Genomic DNA, 22,484 nt, shown 5'->3' on the forward strand with positions numbered 1-22,484 from the left:
ATTCCCCATCACCTCTGTCCTTGGATCCCCGACGCGACCTGCCTGAGTCCACTCAGCTAGGCCTCCCGCCCTCCTCGAGCCTGCGTCCCTCCGTCACGGATGAGTGTGACCCTATCTTCTCCCCACTCCCACCAACTCCGGCTCCTAAGAAGGCTCCCCTCCTACGCCCTGCCTGCCACCAGAGCAAGCACCCTGAGACGCCCCCTCAGATTTCTCTAGTAGCTGCCCCGCCGCCAGCACCTCTGGGATACAGGGCAGCCACTTCTCAAATCCCAAACTGCTTGAATAACTAACCTCCACGACCCGGACTTTCCTCCAAGGCCGTGGGCACAGCCTGGACTCCCTCCCACCTCAGTGGACACCTCTCTAGATGAGCTCATCCACGGTCACGTTTAAATGCAAGCCGAATACTGACAGCTCCCCATGGATGTTACTCGTCTAGCTCCTTCACCTGCGCTCCAGGCTCATGACACCAATGGCCACTTTGAAATCGTCACTTAAATGTCAAATAGGCATCTAAAAACCACATCCAACGTGGACTCTGGAATGGGGCCCCCAGCAGGAACGGGCCAGTCTTCCCCATTTGGACCGAGGCCTCCTGGCCAGCACGGTGATGGCAAACCTTTCCCGATGAGTGAGATGGCCCGGGGGGAGATTACAAGGTCTGGGGCCACCGAAGTGTCTCCCTTCAGGGCTGACCCTGGGTGTTGGAGTTTCCTCACTGCAAAGTCACGACACGCCCCTCAGTGACGGGCAGAGGCCTCCACAAATACAGACACGGCTATGTCTTGCCAACACGGGGTTCAAAGTAAAGGCTGGTTCAGACAAGGGCCTGTACGGTTGCTAACGGTGAACGGCACACCTGTCTCTGAAGGCATACTGGCTAAAGCAGAGGGGACTCTCTGGCCCATTACAGAGGTCTTCGTGCCCTCGAGAGCCAAATGAACTCGCTATTTAGGAGAAGGCCGTATTTTCCTGAGACTTAGAGAAGTCACCCTCATTAAGGGGGCACCAGACGGGCATCTTTCTTAGGGGGGCCTCCGCCCCCTTTATGAAGGAAAGTGGCTAAGGCGAAGTACAGTCCACGGCATGCTCAAGGTGAAAGCAAACGAAACTCCGGCAGCTGCTTCCTCCACCAGCGTCCCTCCGCGGCCAGCACCCCCATGCCGGGCACGCTTCTGCCGCTGGCTGCCATGGAGAAGCCTCATCATGCACATTGCCCAGCGGCAGCCAAGATCACGTGCCCAGTGCGCTCATCTGAAAGCCGGGATCAAGCAAGGCACTTGAGTCTTTGACTTTCCAAGTTTAAACAGCCCAAAAATATCCCTCTGCAGCCACCAAAATCAATTAGCATCTTACTCCCTCAAAACAAATTTTAAAAAAATTAGTAAGGGCTCATTGGTCACAAATACTCAGTAAGACCCAACAAGTTCCCCAGAGCAAGTGTTTTAGTAGATCTCAAACACTGGTGGGTTACGTGCTAGGAAAGCCTCAATTCAAAAAAAAAAATTAGAAAGTAAAAGGACGACCAGGACAACACATGGATCAAGGCAGCGGTAAGTTTTTGTTTTTCAAGCGATGAAGGTGATGAGAAGGCAGCACGGGGAGGTCTAGCTATTGTCAAAGCAGTACGTTCGCAGCCTACCTTTTCAGACCCAACAACATACTCACAGGGCGGTATGATAGAAAAAAAAGGAAAAGAAAAGAAAGAGGAACAAGCGAAAATTAGAAACACACAAGAACAAAAAGAACTCTGACAGCTACATGACAGTCCATGTATGAGAATTTACCACCGGCTGTGATTAGGCTGGGGACACACGTGATGTTCAAGTAAGACCCACCCCCACCCGGTGCTCCAGAGAAGCTTGGACCTGAACTCAGCGGTACCTGCCACGGGAGCCTAGCAGGGCGGTCAGTAAGTCAAAGCAAAACCAGACCTGCATCTGAGCTGCATTTGCTTCTGAGCTGCAAAATACCACCTCATTTCAGGTGGACACTTTGTATCACTCCCACCAAGAGCGGCAGGTGAGAGCTGGGCTCTGTTCCTGCCCCAAATCAGTGCTGCAAAAATCAGAGCAGTGTGGAGCCGTGAAGGCCACAGGGATTAACAGTGGTTAGAGGGCACTGCGTTTGATCTGGGGTGGCTGCTATCTCACTGAAGTCCGAGTGATGGCGGAGTGTTTCGAGTGGGGTTAGGATAGAGTGGGGCGGCCGCCAGGAAGGAGGGACAATGCACGGTTGTGTTGTCAACGCCCACAGCCGTGCCTGGCACACGGAGGCAGGCGCTCCATCAACCCTTGTGAATATCAGCCAGTATGTGCCCCGTTAATATCAGGACAGTATGCAGTGTCCCAAAACAGTCTCATTACTCCCGCGGAATTGTGAGCATAGATTCCAAAAGGCAAAATCAAGCTGGTCTTCTCTGGTGTGGTAGGTCTACGGCTTCAAAACCAAAATCTGTCACTGGTGCCTCATATAGCAAAGGAGGAGGTGGCACTGGGCCAGGGGTCAGAGCAGGGCTGCCAGAGCAGGGCTCCAGGCTGCTGTGAGGCTGCAGGCGCTCACCCAGCGGTCTGTGCGGTGGGGAGAAGCCGGGCCCTGCCCGCTGCAGGCTGCCAGACGCGGGGCTGCAGGGGCTGAGTGTGCCATGCTTCCCACGCAATCAGGGATGGCCCGCCTGACAGCCCCGGAGGCTCAGCAGCTCTGCCCTTAGCAGCTGCCCAGTCTCCTGGATTTTGCCACCTCAGGTCCAAGGAGAGAAAGGGGAGCGTTGGCATGTGATCACAGGCCGCTGCGAGGATGAAGTCCAGGTCGTGAGGAGTACGCCTGTCCTTCCCTCAGGCCACCTCCACGTGCCCGGGTGAGGAAATGAAAACGACTCCGCACGCTGCCAGGCATCCCACGCCAGTGTGACTCAGGCTGCACTCTGTGCTTCTCAATCGCAGGGCTGGCCTGGCCTGGACCAATTTTCTCTCAGTTCCCAGACATTTTCTCTGCCAACTTACCAACAACCAGAAAGGCAGTGTTTAACCTTAGGTCAGTTCGAGAAACACATGGAGCCCTGACTCTGCAGTGGGCGCTGGGCCAGGATGCACAGTATGTCATCAATCCTCCCCTGTGAGACCCTCACCCGAAGTCTACGAGGAGGCGGTAGCGACTCAGGGTGCCCAAGGCATGAAGCCGGAGTGACACAGCCCCCCACACTCTCCCGAGACAAAGGGGCCCACTCTGGGGACACAGGCGCAGCCTCAGCTTGCATCTCATCCTCTGCTGCTGGACAGATGCCACACGGCCCAGGAGAGCCACCTGCAATTCAGATGCACTGTGAAGCCATCGACGTGGTCGCAGGGGGACTGGCCGCTTCCTGCTCTGTCCACGCTCCCTGTTCTACAGACACTTCCATCTGCGGAAGGAAGTCTCTAAAAAGGCCCTGGTGGTTCTGATACCCCGATACGCGTCTCGGCTGACAGCATCTGACACAGTGGCTACCAGGCTGGAAGACGGGGTCTGACCCCTGCACAGTGTCCGCCCGGCCTGGGAAGCACGGGACATGGGGTCCCCTTCCAGCTCCACTAGCACCGAGGTCGGTAGCCTTTCCACATTCAGACTCTCACCTACAAATCCAAGGGCGAGACTGAATACGAGCTTCAAACTCTGCTCTCAGGCACCGCGGTCCAATAGGACTAAACCGTGAGCCACGTACAGCAATTTAAGTTTTCTAGTTGCCACGTTTGAAAAAGTAAAAACTAAACACTGGAAAGTATTATAATAATATACTTTATCAAACCTAACGTGTCAAACACTATCATTTGGAGGTATAATCAATATAAAAAATCCTGACACGCTATCTCACGTTCTCTTTTCTGTACTAAGTCTCCAGATCCGACTGCCCTTCACTCAGAGCACGTTTCAGCTCAGCCGGCCTCCTCTGGTGCCCAGAGCCCCACGTGGCTGCGGCGAGGGCACTGGCTGAAGGGGGGGGAAGCAGCTCACTGAGCCTTCCAGGGCCTCCCTTACACAAAGGCTGTCCTGGGTTTGCCTTTGCACCCTTGGCCGCAATGCCACTCCACCCTTCTCATCCCTTGTGGAAGCCAGGAAGCAACCCCCGCGGAGGCCAGGGCCCGGCCTCTGGGTTAACTTACCTGCTATCCGTGTCCAGTCCCACAAAGTCCTTCTTCTCGAACGGGACACAGAGCAGGGGGATCTTGTCCCCGGACTTGTCTGTGGCCCTGTCCAGACGCTTGGACTCCAGCACAATGAAGAGCGACTCGATGAAGTCCTCCACCCTCTTCTCCACTGTCTGGCAGTCCTCGTAGCTGGGGTAGAAAGCCACGTCCGTGCGCGGCTGCTCCGCGATCTCCCCCTGCAGCCCAAACACGAAGAGCCGCGAGTCGTAGAGCGTGGCGCCGTACAGCTCCTTCTGCACGTGGAACTTCTCGAAGGTCTGCGGCCACTCCTTGGCCGAGCAGCAGTCTGTGATGGTGACGAGCCCCACGACCTTGCGGTGCGTCTGGAAGTCGCCCCACTCATTGTTCTCGGGCGGGTAGTGATGCCGGTAGCGGATGTACAACACGCGCTGCGAGTCGCGCACGCTGATCTGGCTCACGGAGCAGATCCGCTTGTAGATTCGGAAGAAGTTCTCTTCCGAGACGACGCCCACAGGCTGGACCACGACGAGGAGGGTCTGGTGGTCCTCGGCGCACTGCATGTAGTCGGGGACACTCATGGTCGAGACCCTGCCAGACAGACAAAAGGAGACGTTGAGGCAGGCGGGGGGCTGCTGGCCCATCGGGGAGGACAGGGCAGGGTAAGCCCACGCGAGGCTGCAGCTGCGGGATACAATGTGTCCTCAGAAGCTGCAGCTGCCACAGCTCTTACCACAGCACCGCTGCTGGGCTGGGCTCTGCGCTCCTGCACACGCGGGGCTGTCTCTTATTTTCTACTTCCAACACCTGGCCAGGGACTGGTGGGGCGGAGTCCGTGCTCAAAAGTGTTTGCTGAATGAAGGAAGGAACAAACGAATGAACTGCTTCCCACCCCCTCAGGAGAATACAACGAAAAGGCCCAGGAGAACGAGGGTGAGAAAAAAGAAAGAGAAAAATCATACAAAGCCCTCCTTCCGCAATACAGTACAATGAAGTTTTCTCGTGTTATTCAATAAGTTTGCACCCAAAATTAGGGTGGGCTACATCAAGGTCTAGTAGGTTGTAGAAATTGAGGATTTTGAATCCTAATGGAAATTCCAACATTTATGATTTTGTTTCCCAATTCAAGTGCGTGCTCAGTGGCAGTCTGTGCCTGGTACAAACTACTCGTACGCCAGGCATGGGGCTCTTGCACACACAGACCTCCATTCACTTGTGCACACGTGTGCACAAATCACACACAGGCCCACCAGAGAACAGACGCCTACAGGGAAGATCAAATTAATGACAGTGAAAGCAGCCAACCAGCACACATTATCAGCAAAGAGATACTGCGACTGCATTAGCAGCAGGTGGCAGAGAACTCTGGGCCCTCTGAGTTGGCTCTAGCCCTGGCTGTCACCCTTTGTGACCACAGGTGAGTCCCAGCTTCACTGAGATTGTTTTCTCTTTTATAAAAGGAGACAGTTAAAACTAATGAGGTATAAAATCTCATCATTTACATACCTGATATTTAATAAGAACTTCCCACGTGCCAGGCTGTGTAGATGGAAAGGTAGGGCCCCAGATATGTTCGAGAGCAGAGCCAGTTAATACCATAAAGAAGCTAATTCTCCCCAGTTTGATATATAGATTCAATACAATTCTGATTAGCTCTCCTGCCAGAGTTTTCATGGAATGCAACATGGTAATTTGTGGTCAAGAACAGCCTAGAAACTGCTGAAGAACCACCACTGCAGAGGGCATTTGTCCCACCAGGTAGCAAGACCAGAGAGAACAGCTAATGGGGCACAGGGTTTCTTTTTGGGGTGATGAAATATTCTAAAATTGATTGTGATGATGGCTGCACAGCTCTGTGAATACATTAAAAAGCACTACATTGTATGTTCAAATGGGTGAACTATATGCTATGTGAATTGTATTTCAATAAGTCGGGGGAAGTCATAAGCTACAATCGGCATAGTACTCATACAGGGATAAAGAGAAAAATGGAACGTAATCGAGCCCAGAACCAGACCCCCACACGCAGTAATTTGTAATATGGCAGAGATGCCATGGTAGTGTATTCGGAAAGGACAGACTCTCCAATAAATGGCACCAGGACAGTGGATCATCCAGGGATAAGAGAAAGATACCTCACTCAAGCAGAATATGGGCAAAATGCTCCAAGGGGCACCTCTGAAGAGGAAACGCAAGGAGCCAAGTCACGTACAGTAAGATGCGCCCGCCACCTCAATGGCAATCAAGAAACAGCACATTGAAACCACAGTAGCCTATTGAAACAGACCATGTCATACCCACCAGACTGACCAAAAAATGTTTTCATTATGGTAAAATATACATAAAATTTACCAGTTCTGTGTATAGTTCTGCGGCGTTAAGTACATTCACACTGTCATGCCACCCTCGCCAGAACTTTCTCATCTTCCCCAGCTGAAACTCTGTTCCCATTCAACACTAACTCTCCCTGCCCAAGCCTGTCTCCATGAATTTGACTGCTTTAGGGACCTAAGTGGAATTGGTCCTTTTGTGACTGCCTTAGCTCCCTTAGTATGACGCCCTCCAGATTCAGCCACGTTGTAGCAGGTGTCAGAATCCCCTTCCCTTTTTAAGGCTGCGTAAATACTCCATTGTATGTCTAGACCACATTTTATTTATTCTTTCATCGAAAGTCATTTGGGTTGTTTCTAGCTTCCGGCTACTGTGAGTAATGCTACTATGTACATGGGTGTACAGACAAAGCATTTTAGTAAGAAAAACATCAAGTGTTTGCAAGCTGTAGGCCAAAGGTAACTCCTCCACAACAGGTGCGTGAGCAGACTGGTACGTGCTAGGCCTGGCAGTGTCTCATCTAGAGGAAGTCTGGCATGTGAACGGCAGGAGACATAAACAAAGGTTCACAGAAGCAAGAAGCAGAGACAACACAAGTGTCTGCCGTCAGGAGAGTGGGTAGACTGTGATCTTTTAACACAAGGGAATTCTACAGAACAGTGAAAATGAATGACCTCCAGCTAGCCTGCAGGGGCATGTATGAGTGCCAAAGACAGGATGGAGAAATAAAGCAAGCTGTGGATTAATACCAGAAGTGCAATCCCGTTATATAAAGTACAAAACAAGCAACACTAAACAGTGCATTGTTTAGAAATATTTACACATCTGGTAATATTATAAAGAAAAAATATTTGGAAAGTGGTTACTCGGGTGGCAAAGAGGAATACAGTTTGAGAGGGAAACAGTAGGCTTCAGAGGTGAGAGTGATGGTCTATTTCTTAAGCTGGGTGCCTGGGGCTGGCCCGGTGACTCAGATGGTTGGAGCTCTGTGTTCCTAATGCCAAAGGCTGCCGGTTTGATTCCCACATGGGCCAATGGGCTCTCAACCACAAGGTTGCCGGTTCGATTCTTCGACTCCTGCAAGGGATGGTGGGCTGCGCCTCCTGCAACTAACAATGGCAGCTGGACCTGGAGCTGAGCTGCACCCTCCACAACTAAGGCTGAAAGGACAACAACTTGACTTGGAAAAAGTCCTGGAAATCCACACTGTTCCCCAATAAAGCCCTGTTCCCCTTCCCCAATAAAATCTAAAAAAAAAAAAAAAAAAAAAAAAAGCTGGGTGCCTCATCCAAGGGGTTGTTCTGCCATTCTTTAAACTGTTCCTAAACATGACATACACTTTAGATGTAGTATGTATTTCAAAATGGTTAGAGTTTAAAAAGGAAGAAGGTCCGACCTCAAGGAGCTGACAGTCTTGTGTTCAGAAGGTTAGCCAGGTTTAGAGCCCAGCCCCAGCCCTTCTCATCTAACGATGGCTTATGCTGCTCCTGCAGGACCCTTCCTTGGTGAGCCAAACAGTCAACGCACACAGGAGCCCAGTGTGTTAAAGAGATGCAGAGCTACCTGAAGACAGGTGGACAGTGGGTCCTCGACACAGCTTTGAGGACAGGAGGTGTTCAATTTCTCTAGTCTGAAGTAAACGAGAAAAATAAGAACAATGTATGAGTTTTCCATAAAACTAAACTGAAGTAAATTTAGTAAGTGCTTTACAAATATTAACTATTATTGTTATTTGTTTAGGTTATGAACATCATTTTGTGCTGTTAAAACATTCTTGCTTTTATAAAATGATGGTAAGAGTGGATGGTGGTTGTTTTTCCATTGTCCTATCGGGGCAAAAATAAAAATTGACATCCCTGATATTGATCCTGCGGCTTTTTAAAATTTACCAATCAATGAAATCTAAACAGGGAAGTCATCCTGGACTCAATGATCCCTGGGTCCCTTTTAGTTCTAACAAGGCACAGAAAAGCATACTGGCAATCAAATCCCTAAGCTCAGTAAACCTTCTAACCTTAAGCAGGGCTTTCCCTGAAGCAGCTCAGCATTGAACAAATTTCCTGTTCACGTTTGCCCCAGATTCAAAATATGCAACTACACAGGAGGAAATTCATCTCCTGTACGGTGGGAAACAGAATTGCCCTGGGCTCCTTACAACATAGACACAACAATCCTAAGAAAGGAGCACTCCTATGTTCCACCTTGCAGATGAAGAACCCGACTCAATCATCTGCTCACCGTCTCCTAACCTGTAAACCAGGCTCCAGCGTCCATGCTTTGCTACTGGTCTCTTCAAGGGAGAATCTGATGAAATCACACCTGGCAATGAGCCGGTTTTGGTGTCTGAGACTAATTGAATACAAATATTAAAACGTCAACAATGTAATTCTCCAACTTGATGTTCCTCAAAAAGTTAAACATAGTTACCATATAAATAGCAATTCTACTCCTAGATATATACCAAAGAGATCTGAAAACATATGTCCACATAAAAACTTGTACACAAATGTTCATAGCAGTACTATTCATAAGAGCCAAAAACTGGGAACACGTATGTCCACCAGCTGAAGGATGGATAAACAAAATGTGGTCTGTCCACACAACAGAACATTAGTCAGCCATAAAAAGGAACAAAGTACTGATACTGGTACGACATGGGTGAACCTTGAAAATATTGTGGAAGAAGCCAGTCACAAAAGGCCATAGTCTATGATCCCAAAATATGCAAATCCGAGACAGAATGTAAACCCATAGCTGCCAGGAGATGCGGGAGAGAATGAGTGACAGCCAAGAGGTATGGAACTTCTTTTCAAGTGATAAAAATGTTCTGGAATGGTAATGGTTGCACAACTGTGACTATATTAAAAACCACTGAATTGTACACTTTAAATAGGTGGATTTTATATGGTAGGCGAACAATACCTCAATAAAGCTGTTATTTGAAAAAAAAATCTTTCTTGACAACAATTCTTCCCTCTCTACTATTAGTTTGCAGCACAATTTCAGAAAAACAAACAAAACCTTGCCAGGAGCTGTCCAGGAGCGTGAGTGGGCAACATCACGCTCTAGGGCTGTAACAAATGCTACTAGTCAGGCTGGACTGCAACTATCTTTTAAGAAATCGACAGACTGGAGGCCGGTTTGTTCAGTGGTTAGAGCGCAGTGCTCCTAACACCAAGGTCGCCGGTTAGATGCCCACATGGGCCAGCGATGCGCCCTCCACAACCAGACTGAAAAGAACGACTTGACTTGGGCCTGACTGGTCCTGGAAAGACACACTGTTCCCCAGTATTCCCCAATAAAAAATTTTTAAAATATCGACAGTCACTAGTTTAAACCTGGGGTGGGGGCGTAGCATGGAGGATGCCACAGCCCCATGCCTTCAGCTCATTTTGAACGAAAGCGAGCCCTGCTTTCAACATTTAATCCCTTTCGCCATAAACCCTGTGAAAGCAACAAGCACCCGGTGCCAACTCGAGTTCTGGGTTACACGGCACTTACTCGCGAAGGTAAACCTGGAGAGACCGCAGGGAAGCCCGGTGTTGACACTTCCCAAGGCTCCCGCGTTCACAGCCCGAGTTTACAGCGCGAGGTGCCCCCCCAAACCTTCCGCCCCCCACCCCGAGACAGTGCCTGATGCCGCCCGGCTGGACGTGAGGCACGTTCAAGCCAGAGCCACTGAGGAGGAAAAGGCAGAGGAGCGAGCAGGGCTGGGGGAGCGGCGGGGGCTGCAGCCCGGCTCCCAGACCCCCCGGGGGCGTGGCCGGCGGGGGCGGGGCTTCGGCGCGGAGAGGAGGCCGGAGGGGGCGAGGCCGGCGCGAGGGGCGCAGGTGTGCGCCGCGTCCTCGGCCCGCGGGGCCGGCCCTGCGCAGGGTGCTGAGGCGCCAGACAGGTGTCGGGGTCGGGCAGGTGCAAGCTGGAGCCCGGCTGGGGCGGGTGGCGGGCGGGTGCGGGCTGGGGCGAGCCCCTCCGCCGGACACACACCGACTGGCGCCCGCGCCCGCCGTGCCGCACCGCCAGCCTTCCCGCAGCCGGGCCGCTCCTCCGCCCAGGACCCCACCCCCCCACACTGCACTTACACTGCCGGTGGCCCCGGGCCGGGACCTGGAGCCCACGGGCTGGCCGGCGACGGGGCGGAGCAGCTGGAGAGGCCGCTGGGGCTCAGGGCTGGAGCTTCCGACTAGCGCCGGAGCCGGCTCCGCTCCTGCGCGTGCGCGGGTCCATCCCGGCCGGCGATCCGCTCCGGGTTTTGAAAGAGACGCCGGAGGAGCGAGGGAGGGAGCCAAGGGGGAGGGAAGAGAGAGAGAAAGAGGCGTGGGGAGAGGAGGACAGAAGGGGCAGGCCGGGAAGAGGGAGGAAGGGGGAAGGAAAGAGAGGAGGAAGAGAGACGAGGGAGGAGGGAGAACGGGGACGTGTAACCCAACACCATGGGCTCACCCCTTGAAGTGTCTGAGCCAAAGGAACACAAGTCTTGGTGGAAGAAACGTTTTTGTTTTTCCTTGTGACAAGTAAAGGAGGCAAGGGAATGATTTCCAAAGCTCTGCCTCCCTAAGGGGAGGCGTAGCCATTGCTTATAGATACGATTTGGTTAATTACGTGATCTCTTCTTGGCAGTCGGATCAGAATTTGGTAACTACATGTTGGTTTCTTTTTATGCAGTTGGCTAGACTTACGTTGTGGTTCCCAGGGAAGCTCATCTGCAAAATACTGTGCTACATTGTAGCATTTACCTGGAACAGCATTTAGTAAGAACCGCCCAGACCCTGAGAGCTTCCTCCTATCAAACTGGTGAAGGCAGGAGTAGCAGAGACTCACGGAAAACTTTCGCTCCAGGCGCGGGCCCACGGGAGGGGCCTCCGGCCCGCAACTTTCTTTCCCTTAAGGCGCGCAGCTCAAATTTCACTCCCTCGGTAGAGGGTGACCCGGCCCCTGCGGCCTCCCTACAGAAGCACACCGCCGCCCCCGCGCCGAACCCCGCTTAGAGTCCTTCCGGGGACTGAGCACCCACAAGCGTTTTCGCCAACGCTCAAAGGGATATCTAAGTCCTCCTTTTACAGGTTGGGGAACTGAGGCACGCACGGTCGTGGCACAGTCGTAGGGGCTGGGCAGGGGCGTGAGGTAGCTGGTCTCGGAACCCGGCCCGAGAGCCGACTGCCCGAGTGCTGGTGCGTGGTCCCCATCGCTGGTGGGTAAAACCACTCCCGCCTTTGGGGCCCCAGCCAGCCATCCACATCAAGGACTCGGAACAGGACCCTGGGTACAGGACTGCTGTCCTCAGGTCCAGGACCAAGGCGCCCAGCCCGCTAGGTAGGGGCGGAAGCCACTTAAGGACTTAAACCCCTCTATGTTGAACACAAATACAACTTAAAAAGGAATTTACATACACACGTTGGAGTGTGCATAGCATATTTGGAAAGATACACAAGAATTGTAAACAGTGGCACCCAGGGCGGCCTGAGAGAACAGAGGAGCAGAAGACACTCTGTCCCTAGTGTCTTTTTGTGTTCTGTTTGAATTTTTTACCATATGCACATATTTCTTTTTCAATTTAAAAATATAATGGAGGACAGGAATGGTTATCTCAGCAAATACAGCAGCCATGGAAAAACTATCTGAGCCATCGCTGTTGCTTTAAGCCAGCAAGCACTTATTGACTCTGTTATGTGCCCAGTGCTATTCTATGACTTATTTTATTATTCATATTTTTTATAAAATAATAATATGCTATCCCTCATCCCTTACCAGAGCCAGTGGAAAACCAATTGAGTCTTTATTGAATTGTTTTCCAAGGAGAAGGAGTGAGTTATAAACAGAACACAGATTCAGGGCAAAACGGGTCTCCACCTGTTTTGGATTTCCAGTGTACCAGACAGCCAGCGGGGGTTTTCAACAGAGATGCCCAAGAGCTGAAGGCAGGGGCCTCCAGGACCCCACAATAAAGCTGCCGAAAATGGTGCTCCATATTATGAAGAGTGCAGGCTGCCAGTTACACAGGACAGAAAACAGACATTAAAAGAGGCCAACCTGGAGACCACCTTTCTGTTTACTAGGTGGGATGCTTCCTGACTCATGAATCATTGAATACAGCCAATTAGATCTTAAAAAAAAAAAAAAAAAAAAAGGCTGCCCTTTCTGGAGGTCTGTGTGCAGGGAATAACGGTCCATGTTTAGCTCACACGTCTTCATTAAGACCCATGCACTGTACAGTAGCTATTCTGAGCGCTGAGGTCCAGAGAGGACACCACTTGGCTGGGGTCACACAAACGGCCGGTGCTATTTAGGGATTCAAATCTGGAGCTGTCTGCCTCCATAGCTTATGCTCTTTCCATAGTCCTTCTTTGTTCTTATTCTCTCCATAAGTGGATAAGGCAAGCAATTTCGAAACAGGATTGAAAACTGGCAAAGGAAATAAAGTCATTTTTGTACAGTGTGTCTCTGTTTACAATGTACTCACGTATATTCATTTATTTTATTGCTCCAGCAAATCTGGGAGGGAGAGAAGGAAGAGACTAACCTGCATTTTATCTCTGAGAAAACTGAAGGTCAGAGAATGTAAGGGCTGGCCACAGCACAGCCATCAAACGGGTGTGCCGACTCGTCCCAGCGCTGTCTTGTTCCTGGGGTTGTGTTCCCATTGCAGCTTTAACATTTCCTGAATGTTGAGAATTCAAAGAATATACCAAACCTGCTCCCAGGAGTTTGCAGATACCTAAAGTTGGATTGGAAAAAGCCTCTAAAATCATCAGGTCTAACCTCACATTCACACGGGTACCCCTCCACAAAAGTCCTAACAGAGGCGGCCAGTTTGATGACACGGAGCCCTGTTGGAAAGGTCTCCAGGGAAATGAGGCAGTGGAGTTGACAGCTGTCACTGAAACATGAGTACGTAGTGCAGGTGGGAACACTCACTCCTTCACTCACTAATGACATAACCTCAATGTCCACATCTGTACAATGGGGATAATCATGGAGCTGTTAGTGGGATGAAATAAAATCAAGTGTGGGAAGGCACGTTGAGACGGACAGATCGAAGTTCCATCTCAACTCTGTCGCATGCACTTGTACGGCTCTGGAGTAGGGCCACCATCTATCTTGATTTGGCTGGGACACTCCCAGTTTATGCCTGCTGTCCTGGCATTGCTATCCACACCCCTAGTTCCCAAGCCACAAGGGAAGAGATTCATTTATTCAACCATATTTATTTAGCACCGCTAAGAACCAGCCACTTGAGCAGGACTTTCATATCTACGAGTATTCCCTCACAATAATACAACCTGGCAGGTAATGTGCCATATGCTGGGCAAAAATTTCTCGTATAATCCTCACAATGACCCTATAAGGTAGCCTGTTCTAAAGTAAGGGGACTAAGCGATAACACTTCCTGAGTGTGGGACAATTGAGAAATAAGACACAGCAATCAGACAGTGGAAAGTTAAAAGTCAATTTTATTACCAATAAGTCGTTGGAGAGGGTGCTTTAGATCTGGAGCCAAAAGTTTAGTTTTGATTTACTATTAGTAAGTCCTTCACCTCCGAATTATTCAGACTCAGTCTCAGCCAGCGCATGACAACCAGAGGCCTCCCCTCAGTGGCCCAAATTCACACAAACTAATGGAAGCAAAGGTGGGGTTCAACCCCAAGATAAGCGCCAAAGCTCATTTTAAACCTCACAGCCGCTCAGAAAATAACTATTCTTTCTTTCAGAGGTGAATGTAAAGTGATGGAAGTGGCTCAGTAAGTGAGCGGCTAGCCAGGATTCCACCTCAGGCCTTTCTAGGTTCAACTGCTGCTTTCAGAGATGGGGTGCCTTCAGGGAAGGTCTCTGGAGTAAGATGGACTGGGTGTCACCTCCCTGTGCAAACACCCTGTCACACCAGACTTGAGTGGAGAAGGGAGACGGTAAGATTGCAAAGGAAGGAGGGGAGGGGACACCGCCGTCAGCCAAAATGTGGGCTCCTGGAGTCCGACGCATCCCTGAATCCCAGCGCCTAGCACCAGCTCTGACACAGCACAGTCTCGGTGAAAGTTAAGTGAATCAACCCATTCAGTAAAAGGACGAATGAATGAAACTCTAGAGCCCGCCACGGGAGTCCACAGCGGCTCCGCAAGCCGGGCTTCCAACTGGCCAATCAACGCCTTCGCTCGCCCGCCCTCCCGCCCCCCGGATTTCCTCCGGTTGCGCGGAAATCCCGGAACACCGGATTTCCGAGGCGGCTTCGGTGAGAGTGCGCATGCCCTACACTTGACGACTGGGCGTCCTTTTCCCGCGGCGCCCAAGGGGCGGATTTGAAAGTGATAGGTTGGGAGACGAAGCAGCGCTCCACCTGCCTCCCCCGACCAGCTCCTCCCGCAGAACCGAAGATTCGTTTTGGCTAATATCCCCACCACGACGCCCCTACAACACTAGGGCAGTTGGACCCAATCGGAACCGCTTCACACAGACAACAGCGAGCGAACGGAAGTGACGCACAAGAGCGAGCGGAAAGGCTGAGGCCCCGCGCTTGTTGCCCTGGAAACCGAGCTTCTCGCCTGCGTCCCAAGTGCGTCAGCGGCCCCGTCCCCGGTGCTGGGATGGTGCGCGCCCGGCGGCGCTGTAGCCGCGAGGTCACGCTGCCGGGTGGGAAGGGAATTTAGGGCCTGCCCTGTGTACATTCATTTATTCAGCCCAGAAATGTGTACTAAACACCGGCCGCGTGCAGAGCATTGTGGGCACCGACAAAGGGGAGAATCAGACCTGCTCAGATCTCCAGTCCACTGGTCGCCCTCCTGGGAAGTCATACCCCCACCTACTCATCTACTCAATTGTCAAGCCCCAGCCTCCCGATCTCAAAGCAAACCCCCTGCTCTTTTCTCATTTTTCCCCAAGCCATGCCCTTCCACGCTCCATGTCTTTTCTAGCACATTCCTGCTCTTTGACATTACCCTGAAACAAGCACTCCTTTCCATCTTCCCAGGCAGTTGTTGATCTGTGATAGAAGTGTGGGTGATGGATGGTCTTTCTTCTGTTTACTCTTCTATGTTTCCTTATTCTTTACAAAGCATACATACACTGATTTCATAATGAAAAAGAAATCTCTTTTTCAGAGACCACTTCTTTGTCCTCAGAGTTTGTTACTTTTGGAAACACTGTTTCGGGTTAACTCATGTATATAATTTCAGACGTAGAACACTGGCACGAATTGTAAAAAGAACTCCCATACACGATTTATTCATATTCACCAATTATTTACACTTTTGCCTCATTAGTTTTATAGAGATCCCAATTATACACTTCATAGCTATTTTCCCATCCAGGGTCACATGTTGCAATTAGTTATTGTATTGTTTTTTAGTATCCTTTTATCTGGAACAGTTTCTCAGCCTTTTTTCTTTCATGACTTGAATATGTTGGAAAAATACGGGCCAGCTATTTTGTAGAATGTTCCTCAATTTGAGTTTATCTATTGTTTCTCAAGATTAGATTCACATTACGTATTTTTCGGCAAAACACCACAGCCGTGCTGTGCGTCCTTCGAGCATTATCTCAGGAGGCACAGCGTGTTGGTTTGTCCCGTTGTCTGTGATGTTAAGTTGGACCGCTTAGCTAACGTGGAGTAGGCCAAGTTTCTCCGCTGTAAAGTTCCTATTTTTCCCCATGGTAATTAATAAGTAACTTGTGTTTTTTTAAAGATACTTTGAGATTACATAAATAGCCTATTCATCAAACTTTCACCAACGAATTTAACATCCACAGATATCTCAAAAATAATGATTACCAAAAAGTCTAATAATGACTGTCATTTACTATTTACATTTGAAACAATGCACACGCACTGTGACATTTTCTGAGAAATAATGTGTGTATACCCAGCAGATAATAGGTGATCAGTACATATCATTTACTATGTTAGGTTTCCTTCCCTTATAGATTAATAAGGAGGTTTCCTGTTTCATAAAGTATAATCAGAAGCACTAGGTTAATTTGCTATCCAGATTACTATTTTTCCTGCTAGCATCTACCTCAGCACTTGTCACATAGCAGCAATAAGTTTTCGAATTAGCAAAGGAAAACATACATACACCAAGAAACTATTGAAAAGACTGAAAAATTATAAATGTGAGCAACTAATACTTAAGAGTTCTCATCAATTTACAGTAGTAACTCGTAGTACTAGAACTATTTAAGAAAATCGGGGTGGGAGAGGTACAGGAGGGTAAAGGGGGTCAAATCTATGGTGTGGAAGGAGACTTGACTTCGAATGGTGAACACACAATGCAATATACAGATGATGTACTACAGAAATGTACACTTGAAACTTGTATGATCTTATTGACCAGTGTCACCTCAATAAATTTAATAAAATTTTAAAATTTTTAATTAGAAATAATAAATAAACAAAATCGGATTTTACATTTGAAAATAAAGTTTAAATTAAAATTTTCAAAAAAGAAAAGAATAATCCTGAGGATATATGAGTAACTGCAATTCCATGTGTTAACACCAGATGTCAGAACAAGCTAAGTAGCTATTCTAGAGAAACAAACATCCGCGTCTGGCCTGAATTAGGATCTAATTGCCTCAAATTGCCTCCAAAACCTTGGATTTTGTCATTTTGTCAGGGGAGCCTGGGTCAGTCAGTTCTGGGCAGATTCAGAGTAGACTGAAGCTAGGAAGGAATTCATAAGAGAGATTTAGCTGAATTGGCAGTGATTTAATTCTTGAACTGGGTGGTTTTAGAATTCAAATGATTACATTACATTACATATTTTACATATTACATATCAAATAATATACATTAATCCAATTGGAAATATATGTTGTTTATTACACATCAAGTTAGTATAATTCCAACTATATTTTTCTTTATTCCTTTTGTGTGTCGTATTACAGCATGAAGGCTAATTTTCAAAAGAAAGACAGGCTACATCTCTGCTATCTGCCAACTTGATACAGGATTTCTCTGAATTATTTAAATACTATTGATCAAGCGGAAGCGGGTTTTTTTTTTTGTTTGTTTGTTTGTTTACCTCAGTTATCCATACCTTTACCAGTTCTTTCCTTCTTTCTCTGAAACAGAGAAAGAGGATTCAGGTCACTAGCAGAAGCAGTACCATGGGGGTTACCAGGGGCTGGGGGTGGGAGAAACAGGGGGATGTTGATCAAAGGTACAAACTTTCAGTCAGACGGTGAGTAAGTTCTGGAGATCTAATGCACACAATGACGACTATATTAACAACACTGCACATATACTTCAAAGTTGCTAAGAGACTAGATCTTAAACGGTCTCACCACAAAAAAGGAAACGATAATTTTGTGACATGACAGAGGTGTTACCTAACACTGCAGTTGGTGGTTATCGTATTACAACGTATAAATGTATCAAATCAACGTGTTATACACTTTAAACTTACACAGTGTCGTATGTCAATTAGATCTCAATTTTAAAAAGAGGATTCATATCAAACTGAAACAATGGCGATGGGACATCTCTAAATCATATGTCACCTGGTAGGAAGCAATAAAGAGAACACAGCATCACTTCTGTGACCTTCCTGCCAAAGATGCGTGACCTGGATTTAATCATGAAGAAATATCAATTTGGTCCCTAAACCAAGTTAGGGACATTCTACAAAATAACTGGCCTGTGATCTTCAAAAGCGTCAAGGTCATGCAAGTCAAGGAAAGACTGAGGAACCATTCCAGATTAAAGAAGATTGAAGGGACAGGACAACTAAAGGTGACCTGTGATTCTGGATTGGATCATTTTGCTAAAAAAAAAATAAAAAATTATTGGAACAGCTGGTGAAACACAGCCTGAGAATCAGATGGCAATAACGTATTGATGTTAATTTTCTGACTTTGATGGCTGTGTCGTGGTTATGCAGGAGAAGGTCCCTGTTTGTGGAAAATACACACTAAACTCTTCAGCGGTGTTGGGGCAATAGGTCAGCCACTTATTCTAAAATGCTTCAGAAAAGTTATTTGTAGTGTACTTGAAACTTAAGTTTGCAGTTGTTTAAAAATCATTAAAAAGAGAATTCCAAAGAAAGAATGTCCAAGCAGTTAAAAATACACCACAATTTCCTGGCCTGACTCAAACACTGAATGAGAACATTGGAGGCGTGGCCTTGAAATGTGTTTTTGTAAAAGCACAACCAGGTTTGGGAAGCAGCTACTCGCGTGGTCTGAGAAAAGGAAGAACAGCGTGGATGTGCAGGCCAATTTCCTTGCGTCATCCTTTTTCCAGATCATCACTGAGGCAGCTAAAAAAAACCTGTTCCATACAAGTTGCCTAGTGAATTTCAGCCTCCACCAATCTGTAAGGTCTTCCTTTTCCATTCCTCCCATTAAACTGGAGACGTTTCTTCTCCCGTTTAAAAAAGTACCACTGGAAACAAGAAAACTAAGAATCTCTTTGAAGGTGCTCATTTTGGTGCACTCCCCAAGTCAGCTTAGGGGCGCGGGCCTCCATTCGGTGTCTGCCACGAAGGGAGGACTCCTGGGACGTCAGCTGGCCCAGGCCACACTCTTGGTGTTTTGTGGTCCCCTTTGCTTTGACCATTAAGACACAGCCCCAGGCTACAGAAGCTGTTCCCTGGGGTGGGGGGCTCCTGGGGGACTTCTTCCCCTCCCTCACAATCCACAGGAAACCTGCTGTAGCTCTACTTTGCTCAGTGAGAGAATTGCTGCCTGTTTTCTTTCCTGCCTGGATCCAATCGCTGCTCCAGTAGTCTTTATGGACCCACACAACCCCCAAAAGACACTTCAGGGAGACTCAGAAGGCCACTTTCAATAGGACAGTACAACGGCTTCAAAAATTGCTCCCTGTGGTTGCAGGCTGTCAGAAATGGGTGGGCTGTGTGCCATGTGACTGAGAGTTCAATAAAGTTGTTCAAAAACACGTCTCCCTGCCTACTGGTCCTGCCATGGTTCAGCCTGGCTCAACCGCTTGTTTTCTGACTGTCATTCTTCCCGTACCTCTGAGTGTCTACAGATACTCTTTCTCTTCCCTATCACGCCCGTCGGACACATTTCTACTCATTCCTAGAATTGTATGCCAAACCCTCGTCCTCTGCAAAGCCTCCCGACTCCCCAAGCACAGGGAGATACTGTCCCCGGCCCCCCCAACCCCTCTGCGTCTCTGAGCCACAGGACTTTCTGCCTGCTGTGATGGACTGTTCTGTTATCTGACCTGCTCACAGTTCTATGAGTTTTGTCACTAGCACAGGGACCAGAACGAGGTAAGGACATCAGCAGAGGGTTGTTACGTGAGTAAGAGGAGGAACGACCAAGGGATATGGACTACAGCCCAGGAAAGCAGGCTTGGGTCGGAAACCCTGGGCTGACATGGGGACCATACGGACCCCAGACGCCTCAGGGACCGAGTAGCCTGCCACAGGGATGGCTGTCGTTCATGCAGACCACACCCACTTTCTGACGCTGTAGGAGCAGTAGCTACCACTGACTGAGCACTTACACCGGGCAGACATGCTTCTAAGAACTGTGTGTGCTGTCTCACTGTTTTAAGGCCTCAGTTTCCCCACTGGACACCCCAGTGTCCACATGGGTTCTTTTGAAGAATCAATGAATCTGCTTGGACTACACTGCAGTGGGAGCACAGAGTCCTGTTCCTGAACTTAGCAGAGGGTGGGATTTAAACCCAGGAGGGGAACGGGCGTTAGAAACACCCCATGTCAGACACGATGGGCCATGGAAGCAGGGACGGGGTCCAGCCTCAGAGCGCGACCTCCCACTTGGGAAACGGGGCAAAGAAGAGAGGCCCTAGCAAATAGACCGTGAGTATCTTGAAACCTCTCAACAACCTTCAAAATATGCATGATCACCCCTGTGGGAGGCAACTAATGGCCTCAAAGATGCCAACACCTGAGTCCCTAGAACCTGTGAGCATGTGACCTCACCTGGCAAAAGGGACTCTGCCGATGTGATTGAACCAAGGCTGTCGGGTGGCAGATTACCCTGGGTTGGTTATCCAGTGTGGGCCCAATGCCATCTCAGAGTCCCTATGAAAGGAGGGAGGAGGGTCAGAGTCAGAGGAGATGTGACGACACACAGAGGTCAGAGAGGGAGGGAGGGAGAGACGTTTGAAGGTGCTGTATTGCTGGCTTTGAAGATGAAGGGCCACAAGCCAAGGAATGCAGGTGTCCCTAGAATGTGGAAAAAGCAGGCAATGGGTTCTCCTTTAGAACCTCCAGAAGAAACACAGCCCCGTTGACACTTTGATTTTGTTTGGAACGTCTGTCTTCTAGAACTTAAGATAGTAAATTTGTGTGGTTCAGGCAATTGAGTTTGTGGTGATTCGTCACAGCAGCAACAGTAAACTCCCATTTTACAGATGGGGTGACCGAGGCTCGTTGTAAGGCTCCCCGGGTAGCACGGGGAGAGCCGGGATTTAAGCAGAGGTGGGTCGACTGCAAAGCCCACATTCACGCCCTGACTCCGCCTGGAGCGTCCCTGGATCTCGGTGCTAGCACAGCCCTCGGACAGGGTCTCATCCTGGATCCTCTCAGAGACACATTGGCTACTCACAAGGAGCCATCTTCCAGGGGACACCTTCTGTCCAGTTGCAGCCCCCACCCGCCTGCCGTGGTTGTCATCACTGCCAGGCTCTGCTGCTGCTTGGTGCCTGCAGGATCTGTACAGGAGGGCTGCAGTGTGTGTGTGTGTGTGTGTGTGTGTGTGTGTGTGTGTAGGGGAGGGTCTGAACACCATGAGGCATTTCTTCAGGCCGGATTCCAACTCAGGCCAGAATCCCAGCCCCTCCATCGCCAGGCTGATGCAGTTAAAAAAACAACCCCCCCAACGCCAGCTTTTTGCAGAACTTTTGCTCCGTTATCAGATGTTGAACTCCGGCCTCTGACAGCTCTTGTAAGTACTTCTCCTTCTTCCAGTTGAGGGGGGTGATGTCAGCCCTGGGAACAGAGTGTACTGGGAATACATTTCCTTTTAGAGGGACGTGTCTGAGGCAGAGCAGTCAGGAAAAAGTGGGTCAGTACTTGGCTTTTTTTTTAAAACAAGTACACTCATTTCCAGAGCTTTATTTGGGCACAAGGCCAAGTAAGCTCGGCCTTTTCAAGGCTCCGCCGTCCTGCCCATGTTCCAGCCGGAGACCGTGGAAAATGACTTTGCACGTTGATTCACGAGAGCTGGGCAGAGAGCCCGGCATTGGAGCGACTCACACTGAGATGGACCAAGCCCTCATCCCAGCAGAGAGAGTCTGAAGGGTGAAGTCGTTTCCTGTTGCCACCGTTAACGAATTACCACAAACTGATGACTTTATAGTTCTCTAGTGTGAAAGTCCAGCGGGTTCCAGGGCTCAGTCCGTTTTCCTGGCTCGTTCAAGTTGGTGGCACAATTCAGTTCCTTCAGCTCTAGGACTGACACCCCCACTTCCTTGCTGGCTGTCAGCTGGGGCCTAGGTGTCTCCAGAGCCGCCTTCCTCCGTCTTCAAGCCACTGAGGCACAGTTAAGTCCCTCTCCGATCTTCTGCTGTTGCACCTGACACTTCCTCTTCCATGGGGTCCTGTGCTTGCCCTGGGCCCCCCTGGATACTCCTCCCAGTTCAGGGTCAGTCACCTCATCACACCCACTAAGGCCCTTTTCCATGGGAGGTGGTGGGTTCACAGCTTCTGGGATTGATGCATGGACATCTTTGGGGACCACTGTTCAGCCCCACGGGGAGGAAAAGGACCCCATCCCCAAGAACAGATGCAATGACGAGACGTAGCCATCATTTAGGGAGCCCACATTCACTCCCCACCCTCGCACCATTCTGTGCGCTCACATCGCATCCACTTATGCTCCAGGAGACGAGGCTCAGAGAACGGAAGCCACGAGCCCGCAGGCAGAGAATCTGACCTGGTCGGTCAGATTTCAAAGACCAGAGGGGCCCCTGTGGGTCTACACTTAGTAAACAGTGATGTCAAGCCATGTCCCACTCACCCCAGAGCCCACAGTGGGGCTGGTGCGCAGGCTCAGGCAACATCTCATCGCTGCTGCGTGGCGGCCCCG

General features: G+C 49.5%; 1 protein-coding gene across 1 annotated transcript in view; it reads right to left on the reverse strand.

The window, feature by feature from the left end:
* The window catches only part of TRAPPC9 (trafficking protein particle complex subunit 9), a 338,019-nt gene extending 327,308 nt beyond the window's left edge, over positions 1-10,711 (reverse strand). The window contains exons 1-2 of the mRNA XM_033126534.1: positions 10,556-10,711; positions 4,143-4,736 (exon numbers count right to left, since the gene is read on the reverse strand). Coding sequence (XP_032982425.1) covers positions 4,143-4,726 — 584 coding nt within the window. The 5' untranslated portion in view covers positions 4,727-4,736; positions 10,556-10,711. The remainder of the gene's footprint in view (positions 1-4,142; positions 4,737-10,555) is intronic.
* Positions 10,712-22,484: the final 11,773 nt, after the last annotated feature.

The sequence above is a fragment of the Rhinolophus ferrumequinum genome, chromosome 14 (genome assembly GCF_004115265.2).
Source record: "Rhinolophus ferrumequinum isolate MPI-CBG mRhiFer1 chromosome 14, mRhiFer1_v1.p, whole genome shotgun sequence".
NCBI lineage: Eukaryota > Metazoa > Chordata > Mammalia > Chiroptera > Rhinolophidae > Rhinolophus > Rhinolophus ferrumequinum.